This window comes from Taudactylus pleione, unplaced genomic scaffold, assembly GCF_031769625.1.
Source record: "Taudactylus pleione unplaced genomic scaffold, aTauple2 ptg000093l, whole genome shotgun sequence".
Classification (NCBI taxonomy): domain Eukaryota; kingdom Metazoa; phylum Chordata; class Amphibia; order Anura; family Myobatrachidae; genus Taudactylus; species Taudactylus pleione.
The window spans coordinates 30555021-30568934 of NW_028284495.1; the positions used below are offsets into that span (position 1 = coordinate 30555021).

Consider the following 13914-nt stretch of genomic DNA (forward strand, 5'->3'; position numbering starts at 1 on the left):
CTGTATTGCATATCTTGTTTTCTGAGCAAGTCATGAGATAGATTATATATATATATATATATATATAAAATCTAAGTACAGTAATGCCTTATTTTGTTTATAATTTTGTTACTGTATATCTTTGTAGATGAAATTATTAAAGATGGCATCACCGTGTATCTTCTTAATTCAGTTGATCAACAACTACTTTCTGCAACAAAAGAGAGAATCACTTTTTTGCCTCACTATGATACATTGGTGAAAAGTGGAATGTATGAATATTATGCTAGTGAAGGACAAAATCCATTGCGTAAGTATTTTATAAATTGATATTCTGCAGCATCTAAAAAAGTACATATGTATTTTCACCCAGTATACTGTTTCCCATGTAGTGTGAGAAACGCAATTAATTATGCATCTACCTTTAAACTCATATCTCATAGGTTTATATGAAATATCAAGGAAACAAAATGCACACTTACATAATTTCATGAGACCGGTAGTCACATGCCACAGTGGAAAGTACATTGTTACAGTCTGCCACAGTGACTAAAGACACACTCACACACACATTTTCCCCTTTAATACTCAATGGCAAGCTCTTACAATAGTTAACTTCCTTCAAAGCTAGAAAAGAAATATGCCCGAGCTTGGTTTTACCCATATCATACATGGTACCAGCAGCATTGCATGGCAACATTAATGCCATAAATGTATACAAAACAGAAAAACTTTTGCTATCGGCGCTAACAATAATATACTGCAAATTTATGTGTGTGCAGCAAATAAAACAAAGGGGATTTTGTCATGATTTGATCAAAGCACTTAAGCCTGCAGCCCAGCATCAAGGGACCCCATTTTTCTGCAGGTCCCTAATACTAGCATATATGCCCAGCACATCATTACATTGCAGTTACATGTACTCCCCTCCTAGATACAGAGGGACACATCTATACAGGGGCTGGCTGTTAGCCACACCCAACTCGGCCTTTTATAGCATTAATTGAAACCTGCCATGATAGCACAAGGCAAAATTTTGAAACAAAACAGAAAATAAATATGCCCGCGCTCGGTTTTACCCATATCATACATGGTACCAGCAGCATGGCAATATTAATGCCATAAATGTATACAAAACAGAAAAACTTTTGTTAAAAAAGTTTTTCTGTTTTGTATACATTTATGGCATTAATATTGCCATGTTTCAAAATTTTGCCTTCTAGCTTGAGCAGTCCCCATGCTCATAGCTTGAGCAGTCCCCATTTTAGCTGCACTGATTTTCTTGCAAATATGCATAAAAGAAACTGCATATGAACTCAGGATGGAGCCTGATCCCAAACAGCTGAAAAACTGCTTTAGGTAAGCCTCTAATATCCTGGAAGGTTAGACTAGTGACAAGTTTATACATTTCAGTATCCTTATGGACCCCAATGTGAAATAAGGATAGTAGGTCACATAATAAAATAATCTGTGCAGCTTGTGGAGTTTTTATTCTGTACAAAATAAAGTCTTTTGTTTTTTATGTAATAATTGCAATTCTCAGACTACAGAAATGAGGGCCTGATTCAGAGCCGGACGCCCTGAACGAGCGCCCGCTCTGAATCAGGGCGTTTTTTTTTTTTTTTTTTTGTGCGTCCTCCTGGACGCTCGCATAGCTGTGGGTTACCACCCACAGCTTATGCGAGCGTCCATGATGATGGTCAAGACCATCGGGCTTGCGACGAGACCCTTGCGGTAGGGTCTCGTTGCCGCAAGCCCTGGAGTGATTTTGGCTCTATCAGAGCCAAAATCACTCCCATGACATCACTAGTGATGTCAGTGGGGCCGGACTCAGACGGTAGGCGTTCCCATGGGAACGCCTCCGTCTGGGCAGCCACGCCCACCGAAGGGGGCGTGCTGTCACTCACCATCGACAGCCCCTTTGGTGCGAGACCTGGAGTGACGGCTTCCCCGTCGCTCACCGGGTCTCGCGCAGGCGCACAGCGCTCGAATGAGACCCTGAGTCTGCTTCCACAATAATTTGAAGAGCTTATAGCATTGAAAAGAGAATACTTTTGTTAGTAAGGAAAACCTTTATATTAGACCAGTGGTCTCCAATGTTAATTGAGGTGTGAGCTACTTTAGAAAAATGAAACCGCCTAAAATTGTAGAAAATAAAAATCTGGCTAACAAAGAAACAATTGAAGGTAATTTAATGGCAAAAAAGAAAAAATGTTTCATAGAAAATAAAAATGTATTTAATTTTTACAGTGATATTGTTGTAGTTTGCAAATAATATTTAAGCACAGGCACATTTCAAAGTTAATTACCAGCTCCAAGGAGGTACGTGCAGTAGAGGAGCAAAAGAAATAAACAGGGCTGCTGTGTGATTTTCCGGCAGGGTAGGGTGGGAGTCACTCATTCCGCTGTAGCGTAGACGCCGTGGGTGGAACTACGGGGAAGCACGTCAGGTGATTGCTGTAGAGCAGTGGTTTTCAACTCAAGACACACTACACAAGATTTTTAAATTACCAAGGCACACCATCCGGCTATGCGGTGTGCATGACCAATGAAAAAATATAACCATTGGCTCCCACATAAAAATATACACACATATTGGCCTCCGCAGGAATAAAACACATTACAGTACAAGTGCGCTGAGCTGGCTGCTGTGGCACACTTGGCAACTGCTCGCGGCACACTAGTTGCCACAGCACAGTGGTTGAAAAAGGCTTCTGTAGAGGCTGTGGGAATCACCTGACGTGCTTCCCTGTGGCTCCACTCATGACATTGATGCCACGGGGAGCACACATCAGAGGTCACTTCCTCCTAGTTGACTCAGCAGTACTGCAGCTAGGTGAGCTACCATAATTAAGACTGTGAGCTACAGGTTGGAGACCACTGTACTAGACCAAGGTCTCTTATAAGTATTGATATAAAAAATACATATTCTCATCGAGAAAGGGGTTCCTCAGGTATGGTGGAAGACTCTTCTAGTGTTTGTAGAAAAATTTGTGAGCTGGTTGGTTGGTACTTTCTCTCTCCAAGTGTTGATCTCCCCCTGTCATTTTTAAAAACAGTCTGTAAAATTACAGAAGATGATTGTTACCTTTTATCTCTCTTCAAGCTTTGATAAATCTCCCCTCGAGTCTGGATAATATGGTCATTTTATTTAAAAACCTACATAAACCCATCGGGATGACTGAAGCAACAGCATCCATAGCAGCACAAAGATCTCTCTAGTAGCACCAATGTAAGAACAGTCTTCCTGCCACATTACGTAGTAAAATTTAATCCATGAAGTTTGAGAACAGATACCTCGTTCTGTCTTTGGAAGTAGACATAGAGCAGCGAGTATAGAAAAGATTTGGATGGTTCCCAAAAGGTGGCGCAACAGCTGTTTAGGTTTAGTCAGTTAACAGAATAAATGTCACCACATTTATGAGTAATACTTTTGCCAAAACAGTTAGAAAACAACACTACCTTGGGTGCTAAATGGGTAATCTCAACAGCCTGATATGTATTTGAACATGTTTACAGGTAATATAAAAATAGAGTATGATACATTCCTTGTATATATCACACGCAATGTTCATCAGTTGTCGCCAATTCGCTTCAAAAGACCCACCTGAAGTTGATGCTCGTTCATTCAATGGATATTTGGAAACAATAACTTAGAAACACATGTTTCTGCTTCTTGTGGTGATACCTGATAAAGCATACCCCACTTACACTGGATATAGTGGTGAAATGTATATCACGGTGTCTTTTACTGGAGTGGTGTCCTTATCTTCACACAGAAGTTAAGAATCGTACCCGACTCACACTCTAACAAAGCTGAACACTCATATAAAGGTTTATTTTTCCTTGAGATAACAGATGGGCATACCACCCAACTCACTCTCTAAAGAGACTGAACACTAATATAAAGGTTTATATAGAGCAGTGAGTGTGAAAGCGCAAAGTGGCAATCTCATGATATAATGATTACATTATCGAGACTGAGAGCTCTGTAGACTGTTATCTGATAAATACATGGCAGCTAATGCGATTGCTTGTCGCAGACATGTCTCTGTCGAAACCCACCCTTATGAATAATTCCCATCCCTCTACTCAGTTTCAGTTGCATAATACAAATGGTAAAGAGAAGTATTTGGTGGTGGTTATTTTTCTCTTCCTCTGAGTGACAGTCCTGTCTGAGGCTTTATTCAGAGGGCCGCAGAATGCATGTATCCATTTGATGAAGATACTAAAATTCAGTTTGGTTCCTGAATGCAGTCCATAGTTCTTCAGGAATCAATATTGAATTTGGATTTCACCACAACCTTAGTGGCTATGGTTCTAAGATTATGGATAGATATAGTCCACACAGTCATCAAGATAAAGGAACTATTGAAATTATACAAAGAATAGAATTTTTTTGTGGAGATTCTTTGGACACCATTGCTTCTCCAGCAAGATCTGACATCAATAGTCCTCTTGATACACTCTTGAGCAGCAGATGTCCAGCCTAAAATATCATGGCTAATCTGCCATTGAATGGAGTTTTCTATTTGGAGTCTAATTAGATTCTGTGAAATAGAAATCCTCTGAAGTGAAATCTAACTGATTGCTAAAAGAGCGAAGGTCTCAGTATTTTCATCATCTCTTTAAAAGCCATCAACCCTTAATGGCCCATTACACATGCGGAAATGTCAGTTTCCGCATATTTTAAGGTAACGAGCTATTCATCATCTGGGTTCCGATAGGCCCACCTTAGATTCAGCAAACTCGGAAAACCTAAAGTTTTCTGAGTTTGACTGCGAGAACAAATGACGTCTTCAGATGGCGCTTGTTGGAGCCCCGCTCCTTCCTATCGGAAGGAGTTCCGGGGATGAGAAGAGGGTTCCGTGCGTATCCTTCCGCAACTTCCTCGCCTCGCCAGCGGCTTTGCACATGTGTGACCTCAGGTCAAACGTGCGCAGAAGCTGGTGACTGGACAGGTATGTAACGCGGCTACATAAGTAGCAGTGTTACTGATTGCAGTTACAGCTGCTTTTTGGAGCAGCTGTCCCCGCATCGGAGCAATGCTGAATAGACCCTGTGAAAGGCAAGGACACAAGGATCCTCCTATTGTTAGGACTAGTCCCATCGAACAACAATCGAGAACAGAAGCACAGTATGCAGATATATGGCCACATTTAAAGACAACATAAGAAATTAACACAAGACTGTTTCATCCGTATACAAAAGGAAATGTCTTTGTGCAGTCCATGACTCCATCAGACTCTGTAATATTTGATGCTTTGCAGTACAGTCTGCAAGCCTTGCTCAAAGCAAGAGCAATTACCCAATTTCCTTCAGATCAGAAGGGGAAAAGGTGTTTTTATTTCCGACTAGGTGCAAAATGTTAAAGCTCAAGATTGTCATTAAACTAATTGCAGCTTTAAATCTAAAGGCAAAACTCCCCTGGTTTTGCCTTTAACTACTTGCCTGGTGTGGCTGCATTGTTTGCGACAATGTCTGGCTGTATGTTCCCTGACATTAGGGCCCATTTATCATTGTATATTTGCGGCTTAATCCCCAAAAACGCCTGCAAATATTTGCAATGCCAGAAAAGAAATATGCCTGCGCTTGGTTTTACCCATATTGTACATAGTACCAGTAGTGTGGCATTATTACTGCCATATATGTATTCAAAACAGACTATTGCTATCGGCTTTAACAATAATATACTTCAATTCTGTTTGTGTCTTGAAATTAAAAGCATGGGGATAATGTTCATAGTAAGGTGATCCCAATTCAAGTTCGTACACTGGCCCAACACACCATTAAATTGCAGTTAAATGGAGCCGCCTCTCCGATACTGAGGGTAACATCTAGGCAAGTGCTGGCTTATGAGCCGCACCCAACTACAACTAGGCCATTTATAGCCTTGATTGGAAGCAGCCATGATAGCAATAAGCAACATTTTGAAACAAATAGAAAATAAATATGCAAGACAATTAAAAAAAATACACTTGATAATATATAACCTATTCCTCAGCCATCTATAGTGTATAGTATTGTAAAAAGTCATATTGGACTTAAAAATATCACATTGAGAGGTAAGTTTACTAACAATCGAGTTTGCTCGAGAACAAACTCTGAGCTTCGCTGGGACTCGAGGATTTTGTAAAATCCAAATCTCAAAATTACTAAGAACTAGCCGAATCGCGTTTTCCGATGGTAAAAGAGATCGAGTTTTCTCTGTGTTCCCTGTGTCTGACCGTGGCTAAACACAATCTGTGAGCTACGTGCAGCTGCATCTGTGTATTTGTATTAAAAAGGATTAAAAAATAGGAAAAAAAACTAGCCAGGGTGTAATGCCACAGCCAGGCTAGATATCTCAGGGGAGGTGGGGTCCCCCCTCTTCTGAGCACCCAAGGCTTAGACTGCGGCTCTTCCCTGCACCCCTGGCCCAGTGGGTGCAGGGCTAATGGTGGGAATAACGCATGAATACTATTGTTTTTTTACAGTGGGACTACAGGTGCCAGCGTGGCCTGCCTATTTGCACATGTGGAACTACAAGTGCTAGCAGGCGGCCGGCACCCGTATCCACACACACAAAAAAAAATATTTAAAAAAAAAAGGTAAAATAATGACCATACACACACCGTAGACAGTAAAATATTATTACATACTAAACACACTTACACATACCTACCTTCTCCCTTATGAGCAGTCCCCTTCTCCAGTAGAAATCCCAGGGTTTTGCTAAAATTAAAAATACCTCCTGGCGCAGGTTGGTCCTCTTCTCCAGTAGAGTCCCGGCCTTGGCAAAATAACAAACCGATTAACCCGTACCACGGACACAGTAGAAAATGTAGGTGTTTCCACTTACATCTCTACACCGTTAAACGACGGAGCCCACGTGGGTTACGTCATTTGTCAGGCCTCCAACCAATTAGCGTCCGCTCTAGAGTAAGCGTGACTATTGAGTGGCTGTAAGCCGCGTGGCGGTCAATCAGCGGCAGCTTACTCTACCACCCAATCTCCGTCATATACTGGGGTAGAGATGTATATAGAAACCCATACATCTCTACAGTATTTTTGAGGAATACCCTGTGATTTCTACTGGAGAAGGGGACTGATCACCTGGGAGAAGGTAAGTATGTGCATGTGTTTAGTATGTAATGAAATGTTACTATCTACGGTGTGTGAGTACTGTCATTATTTTACTATTTTTTTTACAGCGGGAGCACGGGTGCTGGCCACCTGCTGCCACTTGTAGGTCCACAAGTGCCAAAGGGCAGGAACGCTGGTACCTGTAGTCGCACTGTAGAAAACAATAGTATCCTTGTATTATTCCCACTATTGCCTAGTACTAGAGCCCTGGGCTTCAGCCTATGAAGAAACGAGAATTCTCTCCAAAGTTTGACATTGGTCATTTTTTTACAATTCTGAAATTTACTAAACTCTCCAGAGAATGCTAACTCAACCAAACTAGAATCTTAGTAAATATACCCCCTGACTATCTCATTATTTCTATTTCTGTACTAAAGTGATTACCATTTTTGGTCAACAGCTTCTCAGTCCTCCAGCCTCAATATGGGGTAGTTCACCCTAGGTCACTTTGTTGCCTGAATTGGAGAGCTGGTGATGGAGGACTCAATTAAAGTACTATGGGCAGGAGCGTAACTACTGTAGGTGCAGGGGGTGCGGATGCTGTGGTTGCCCGCAGCACCTCTGGGGCCCGCCTCCCCCTGTACCAAGCTCACCTCAGTGGCATTACAAGGAGAGATGCTGCTGCTGATCCATTCTGCAAACTACTTTTTAGTCACAGGCACACCTCAGCCTGTGACTAGGAAGCAGTTTGCTGCACAGGCAGGATCATCAGCGCTGTGGGCCCCTCTCCTCTGATACGTCTCTCACTAGAGAAGCTGGGAAGAGATGTGACTACATGATGACACCCCCGGACCATGGCCATGTCCTCCTCCCAGCTTCATTGAGGAGAGATGGAGTGGCGTGCCGGGCAAAGGAGGTAAGCAGTGCTGGAGGGGGAGGCTGACTGGGAGGCATAGCTAGACCTATGGGGGCCCTGCGGAAATACTACTATGGGCTCCCCATACCTCTGGTTACTCCCCGGACTGTGGTATCTATGTTCTAAGTCTTGGAGAGAAATCATGAGGATCGAGGTAAAGTACAAACTAGTTAGCTCCTAACTGTAACTTTACTGGTTGTGTTTCAAAAATGACAGGAGCTGATTGGTTAGTACTTTATCTCCATCCACTTTATCTTTCTCCAAAGCTTAGTACATAAACACCTATGTTGTACCAGTGGCGGATCCAGGGGGGGAGCGTTTGGAGCGATCGCCCCCCCTAGCACAGTTTGTCCGACCTTTTATCATCTCTCTCCTCCTCTGCATCATTCAGAGGAGAGAGATGATAAAGGCTGTGCTGTGATCGGAGCTCCCGTCTCCCAGGCAGGGGGATGTGTCAGTGACAGGCTGTCACCCGGGAGCCGGGGAGGAAGAGATCGCAGCCGGCTCCTCACACCCTGTGATCAGCTATGTGGTCTAAATAGACCACACGCTGATCACTGCTGAAAAAAAACAAAAAAAAACAACTTGCCTCTGTCCGGGGACTGTCAATCTACGGAAGGAGATCTAGCTGTTACCCTCCGGTGATGTCCTCCCTCCAGTCAGCGGGTCTCCCGGCACCTGCACGGTGACCCTGGTCAGCTGCTGCATTAAACAGCTCACCGGGTCACAGTGCAGGATGGGAGACCAGCTGACCGAAGCCCGGAGGAAGAACATCACCGGAGCAGCGGAGGTAAGTGAAAATAAAAGGGGGGATTGCCGGGAGGTGGGATCGTGGGGGAAGGGGGGGTTGCCGCGAGGGGGGGCGTTGTCGCGGGGGGGGAATTAATCATTAATTCGCCCCCCCCTAATACAACAGTCTTGATCCGCCTCTGTGTTGTACTGTAGTGAAAATGAGTAGAATTAGTAGTGAGCTGGCTCTTTCAAAGTCGGGGCTTACAATTTATTTTTATACATAAACATTTCATGAGCACCGTAACAGCTAAAATTCACCCGGTGCCTCCCCCTCCCCCTGAATGCATGCAGTCATAAGGCTGCTTCCCAGGAATTGGGTGGGCGGGAGTGACTGGAGGAGCGTACACTGGCCGGAGTGTCCTAAGGACGCTCCAAGCAGCTGCAGGGTGCGAGGCCGGAGCGTCTGAAGGATGCCCCTGCCAACACTGCATCACCAATACTACCTGCATGACACCATACTGCTAGCCAGATTCAGGGGCCGAGGGACCGCAATGGAGCTGCTACTAGGGTGCTTTGCCCTGTGCGATGGCACCAGTCACACAGGGCCTGGGTTTCATTAAGAATTTTGACAGTTAGTAGATAGACTTTTAACATTATTACATAATGTCTGACATTCTATTTATACAAATAAACACTGTTTGGCATGGCTTGACTTGAAGTAGCAAAGATTACTGTATCTCCCTAAATGATAAGTTACTTTTGGTGTTGAAGCTGGTCAGTGGCGGGCTGGGCCGGGGGGCAGGATGCCATGTGCCCCCCAGGCCGCAGCGTCATGCGGGCCGCGGGCAGTCTGTGTCACTGTGACACAGACTGCACCGCGTGTAGCGCTGACCGGACGGAGTTCGGTCAGCGCTACACAAGTGACAAACACAGCCGCCGGCTCCGGCAGCTGTGTGTTTGTTTTGATCAGCAGCCAATGAGAGTCTGTCAGACTTTCACTGACTGCTGCTGCGCCCACTGCAGGAGCCGCTCCATCTTCCGGCTCCCGCAGTGGGCAATGGGAGAGGCGTCATAACGTCATATGACGTCTCTCCCATACTGCAGAGCGGCCCGGCCCGGGAAGGACAGACGGAGGAGCGGATGGCGGGAGCGGGGATTCAGGTAAGTGTCGTTTTATTTTATTTTTTACTACGTGTGTCTACTGGGGAGGGGGGGGGGGCTGGCACTACAAGGTGGAGACCACTACTGGAGGCACTGCAAGGAGGGGACTACTAATGGGGGCAATACAAGGGGGGGGACTACTACTACTGGGGGCACTACAAAGGGGGGGCCACTACAAGAGGGAAGGACTACTACTGGGGGCACTACAAAGGGGGAACCACTACTGGGGGCACTACAAGAGGGAGGGACTACTACTGGTGGCACTACAAGAGGGAGACCACTACTGGGGGTACTACAAGGGGGAGATCACTACTGGGGGCACTACAGGGGGGGCACTACAAGGGGGGACCACTACTGGGGATTATAACTGGGGGCACTACAAGGGGGGGGGACTACTACTGGGGCACTACAAAGGGGGGACTACTACTATGGGCACTACAAGGGGAGGGGACAACTACTAGGGGCACTGCATAGGGGGAGGGGACTACTACTAGGGGCACTGCATAGGGGGGAGGGGACTACCACTGGGGACACTGCATCGAGGGACCACTGCTGGGGGCTCTATAAAAAGGGCAATACTGGGGGTACTGCATAGGGGGGAGACTACAACTGGGGCCACTATTTAAGGGGCACTGCATAAGGGTTACCACTATTGGGGGCATTGCATGGGGTGTGGACTGCTACTGGGGGCACTATATAAGGAGCACTGCATAGGGGGTACCACTACTGGGGGCACTATATAAGTCGCTTACTACTGGGGGCACAAGGGGCACTGCATAGGAGGGATCACTACTGGAGGCCTGCATAAGGGGGTCCTCTCCTGGGGCACAGGGGGGCACTGCATAAGGGCACCACGACGGGGCTGTCCCTATTCTTTATTTTTACTTTACATTAATCCCATATGGACCCGCCTCCTCCCTGGATCACTTGAGGGGGGGCGCCGTAGCACGCACGTTCTTCGGGCACCCTAGCTACACGCTACTTCTCTGCCAGGGCCGCCTGCATGCATTTGCCCCCCAGGCTAAAAGTTGCCAGCCAGCCCCTGAAGCTGGTGATATATTCCAATTAGAGCCCACATTATTAACTAACATTCTTCGGATAAATTTATCAAATACTGGTTTCGTGTGCGGTTCTAAACTTTCCTATCTTCCAGTTTGGAGACTGAAACTTCAATCTGCATGCGGTGTGTTGCAGTGAAAAAACAAAAAAAAAGCTCTCTTGCTGTTTAAAGGTTTTAAAAACTTCAGCACACTGCATTTAACCTAACGCGTGAGCGCTGTGCATCTTGAGCTTCTTTTCATGCATTTTTAACCTACATATGCATCTTTTTCGCAAAGTGGTGCAAATAGGGTGCACAAGCAGCTTCTGATTAAAATGAAATGCAGCATGCCTGTGTACAACTGCTGCTGTATCTGCATGCCCACAATAACCTCTAGGACATCCCAAATATGGGTTTTTAAATAATGCGGTTTGAGCTACTATATTTCGCTGATCAAAAAAATAAATAAAAACTGCCTTGCTTTTAATATAATTTGTAAACCTGACATTTGAAAATAGGGGGATACTGGTTAAAAACCATATCACATTTTGAAAACCGCACATAAAGTCTCAAACACATGCAATTTTATAAATGAGATGTTGTTACTTTTATAACACAACATATTGAGAATCCTAACTTTTTGGAATTCATGAGTTTTAAAATGGATTCTTTTCAGCATCTAATGCTTTTAGGCCAGTGGTTCCCAAACTTTCTAGAATCACGGCACCCTAGAGTAGCAGCATTTGTTTCACGGCACACCTAGGGCAAAGGTTTCTTATTGAGAAATTTAGCAAAAATTATTAAATTAAGTAAAGTTTGCTTATGTCATCTGTAGGTTCTAATATGTGGTTGTGCTCTGTCTATATATTTTATGATTGGCAGCTACCAACACTAGCTTTGCCCATCACATTTACCATAAATAATTTTATTTGTTTCTGGACCACCAACCCGTGGCACCATTGCCCCAAGGCAACCCAAGTTGCCACGACACCGAGTTTGGGAACCACTGTTTTAGGCTAATCATTACTGTAAGTACTACAAGTGGTTTTTGTTAAAGAAAAAAGTATTCAGTTTTATTGTAAAACATAAAATTTGTAATGAATTTTCTCATATTTAGAAAATTTTTACAATTTTTAATATTTCTGGAGGATTGGAGATTAACAAGTAACTGAAGCATCAGCTGCCAGTTGTGAGTTCTGCGTGCCCTTCTAACAGAGAGTCTATTAACATCAGAAATTCTAAAAATATGTTATTGAAGATACCATCCTAGATTTCTAAGGAATATTAAATATAAAAATAACTTTTGATCATTATTTGGAGTATTATGCGGTGGAAATCCATTCATTGGTATTTTGGAAATTGTACCTTTTTTTAATTTAAGAGTTTTAACTACGAGTGTCACCTTAGGTTATGTCTGCACAATTTGATAAGTTTATATCCATATGATATAAAATAGGCTAATATAGAGGTGAAACGTGTTAGTTGCTGAAAGAGGAGAGTATTGCTCATTGACCCCGCTGTGGACTCAAGTGCACTGAATTAAGATCCGTGTTGGCAACAGAGGGTCCTACTACTATTACACTACCACACAGTGAGTTGGTCACCATAACTTTGACCCTAATTAACCATCATTTATTTCACAAATTGTTAATTAAGGAAAGGTTCAAGTTCAGTCTACGGGGAGCAGAAGGTTTGTACTTAACCTCTGGAAAAATGATTTCTGCAGTGGAGGTACTGTTGTCCTGGATTTTGGTGGCATGGGTTGAAATATTCCAAAGTATTACAGCCAATTCAAAAATGTTGTTAATTTTTTTAGATGCCATTATTTTTGCACTGTCATTTTATTGTTCTTTCTTGTATGGAGCTGCTCACAGGACTGATTCACCTTAAGTCACTGAAGCCTCTCTTACTTTGCCAATCGCTATGAAGTGCAGTCACTGGAAGGTGTACATATTAAATACTAAAATGCTGTATAAGAGACAAATGTGCATGTGTGATCTGGTTTTCTAGCTCACATATGTGCTCTGGATTAAAAGCCCAGGCTTCAATTTTAAAAATTAAATGAACTGTTCTTAATTAGTTTCAGAAAAAATGCTTTATTTGAATAGTTTTTTCATTGTCCTGTCTCCTCTGTGATGGTGATAGCGTTAAGAGAATTTTAGTAGTACCTGTACCAGCACAATCCTTCTTAAAGATGAAGAATCCCTATCTGTGGTAAAAAATACCTGTTTTCATTGTTGTTTTTCCTCCCTATATTAAATGGGTATGCGTTCGGCATCCCGGCAGTCTGGATGCGGACGCTCCTGTTACCGGCGCCGAAATTCCGCCGGGATACCGAAGGTAAGTATCGGGGGGTTACTGGGGAGGTAGGTTTAGGCTTAGGGGTTTGGCATCGGGAGGGGGAAGTTAGGGTTTGGCACCGGGAGGGGGAAGTTAGGGTTTGGCACCGGGAGGGGGAAGTTAGGGTTTGGCACCGGGAGGGGGAAGTTAGGGTTTGGCACCGGGAGGGGGAAGTTAGGGTTTGGCACCGGGAGGGGGAAGTTAGGGTTTGGCACCGGGAGGGGGAAGTTAGGGTTTGGCACCGGGAGGGGGAAGTTAGGGTTTGGCACCGGGAGGGGGAAGTTAGGGTTTGGCACCGGGAGGGGGAAGTTAGGGTTTGGCACCGGGAGGGGGAAGTTAGGGTTTGGCACCGGGAGGGGGAAGTTAGGGTTTGGCACCGGGAGGGGGAAGTTAGGGTTTGGCACCGGGAGGGGGAAGTTAGGGTTTGGCACCGGGAGGGGGAAGTTAGGGTTTGGCACCGGGAGGGGGAAGTTAGGGTTTGGCACCGGGAGGGGGAAGTTAGGGTTTGGCACCGGGAGGGGGAAGTTAGGGTTTGGCACCGGGAGGGGGAAGTTAGGGTTTGGCACCGGGAGGGGGAAGTTAGGGTTTGGCACCGGGAGGGGGAAGTTAGGGTTTGGCACCGGGAGGGGGAAGTTAGGGTTTGGCACCGGGAGGGGGAAGTTAGGGTTTGGCACCGGGAGGG

At 44.7% G+C, this 13914-nt stretch overlaps 1 protein-coding gene across 2 annotated transcripts in view; it reads left to right on the forward strand.

Annotated features, from left to right (window-relative positions):
* SMCHD1 (structural maintenance of chromosomes flexible hinge domain containing 1) overlaps window positions 1–13914 on the forward strand; it is a 397862-nt gene that overhangs the window by 23630 nt on the left and 360318 nt on the right. For both annotated transcript variants that reach the window (XM_088469636.1, XM_088469637.1), the window contains exon 3: window positions 128–289. In XM_088469636.1, coding sequence (XP_088325762.1) covers window positions 128–289 — 162 coding nt within the window. The remainder of the gene's footprint in view (window positions 1–127; window positions 290–13914) is intronic.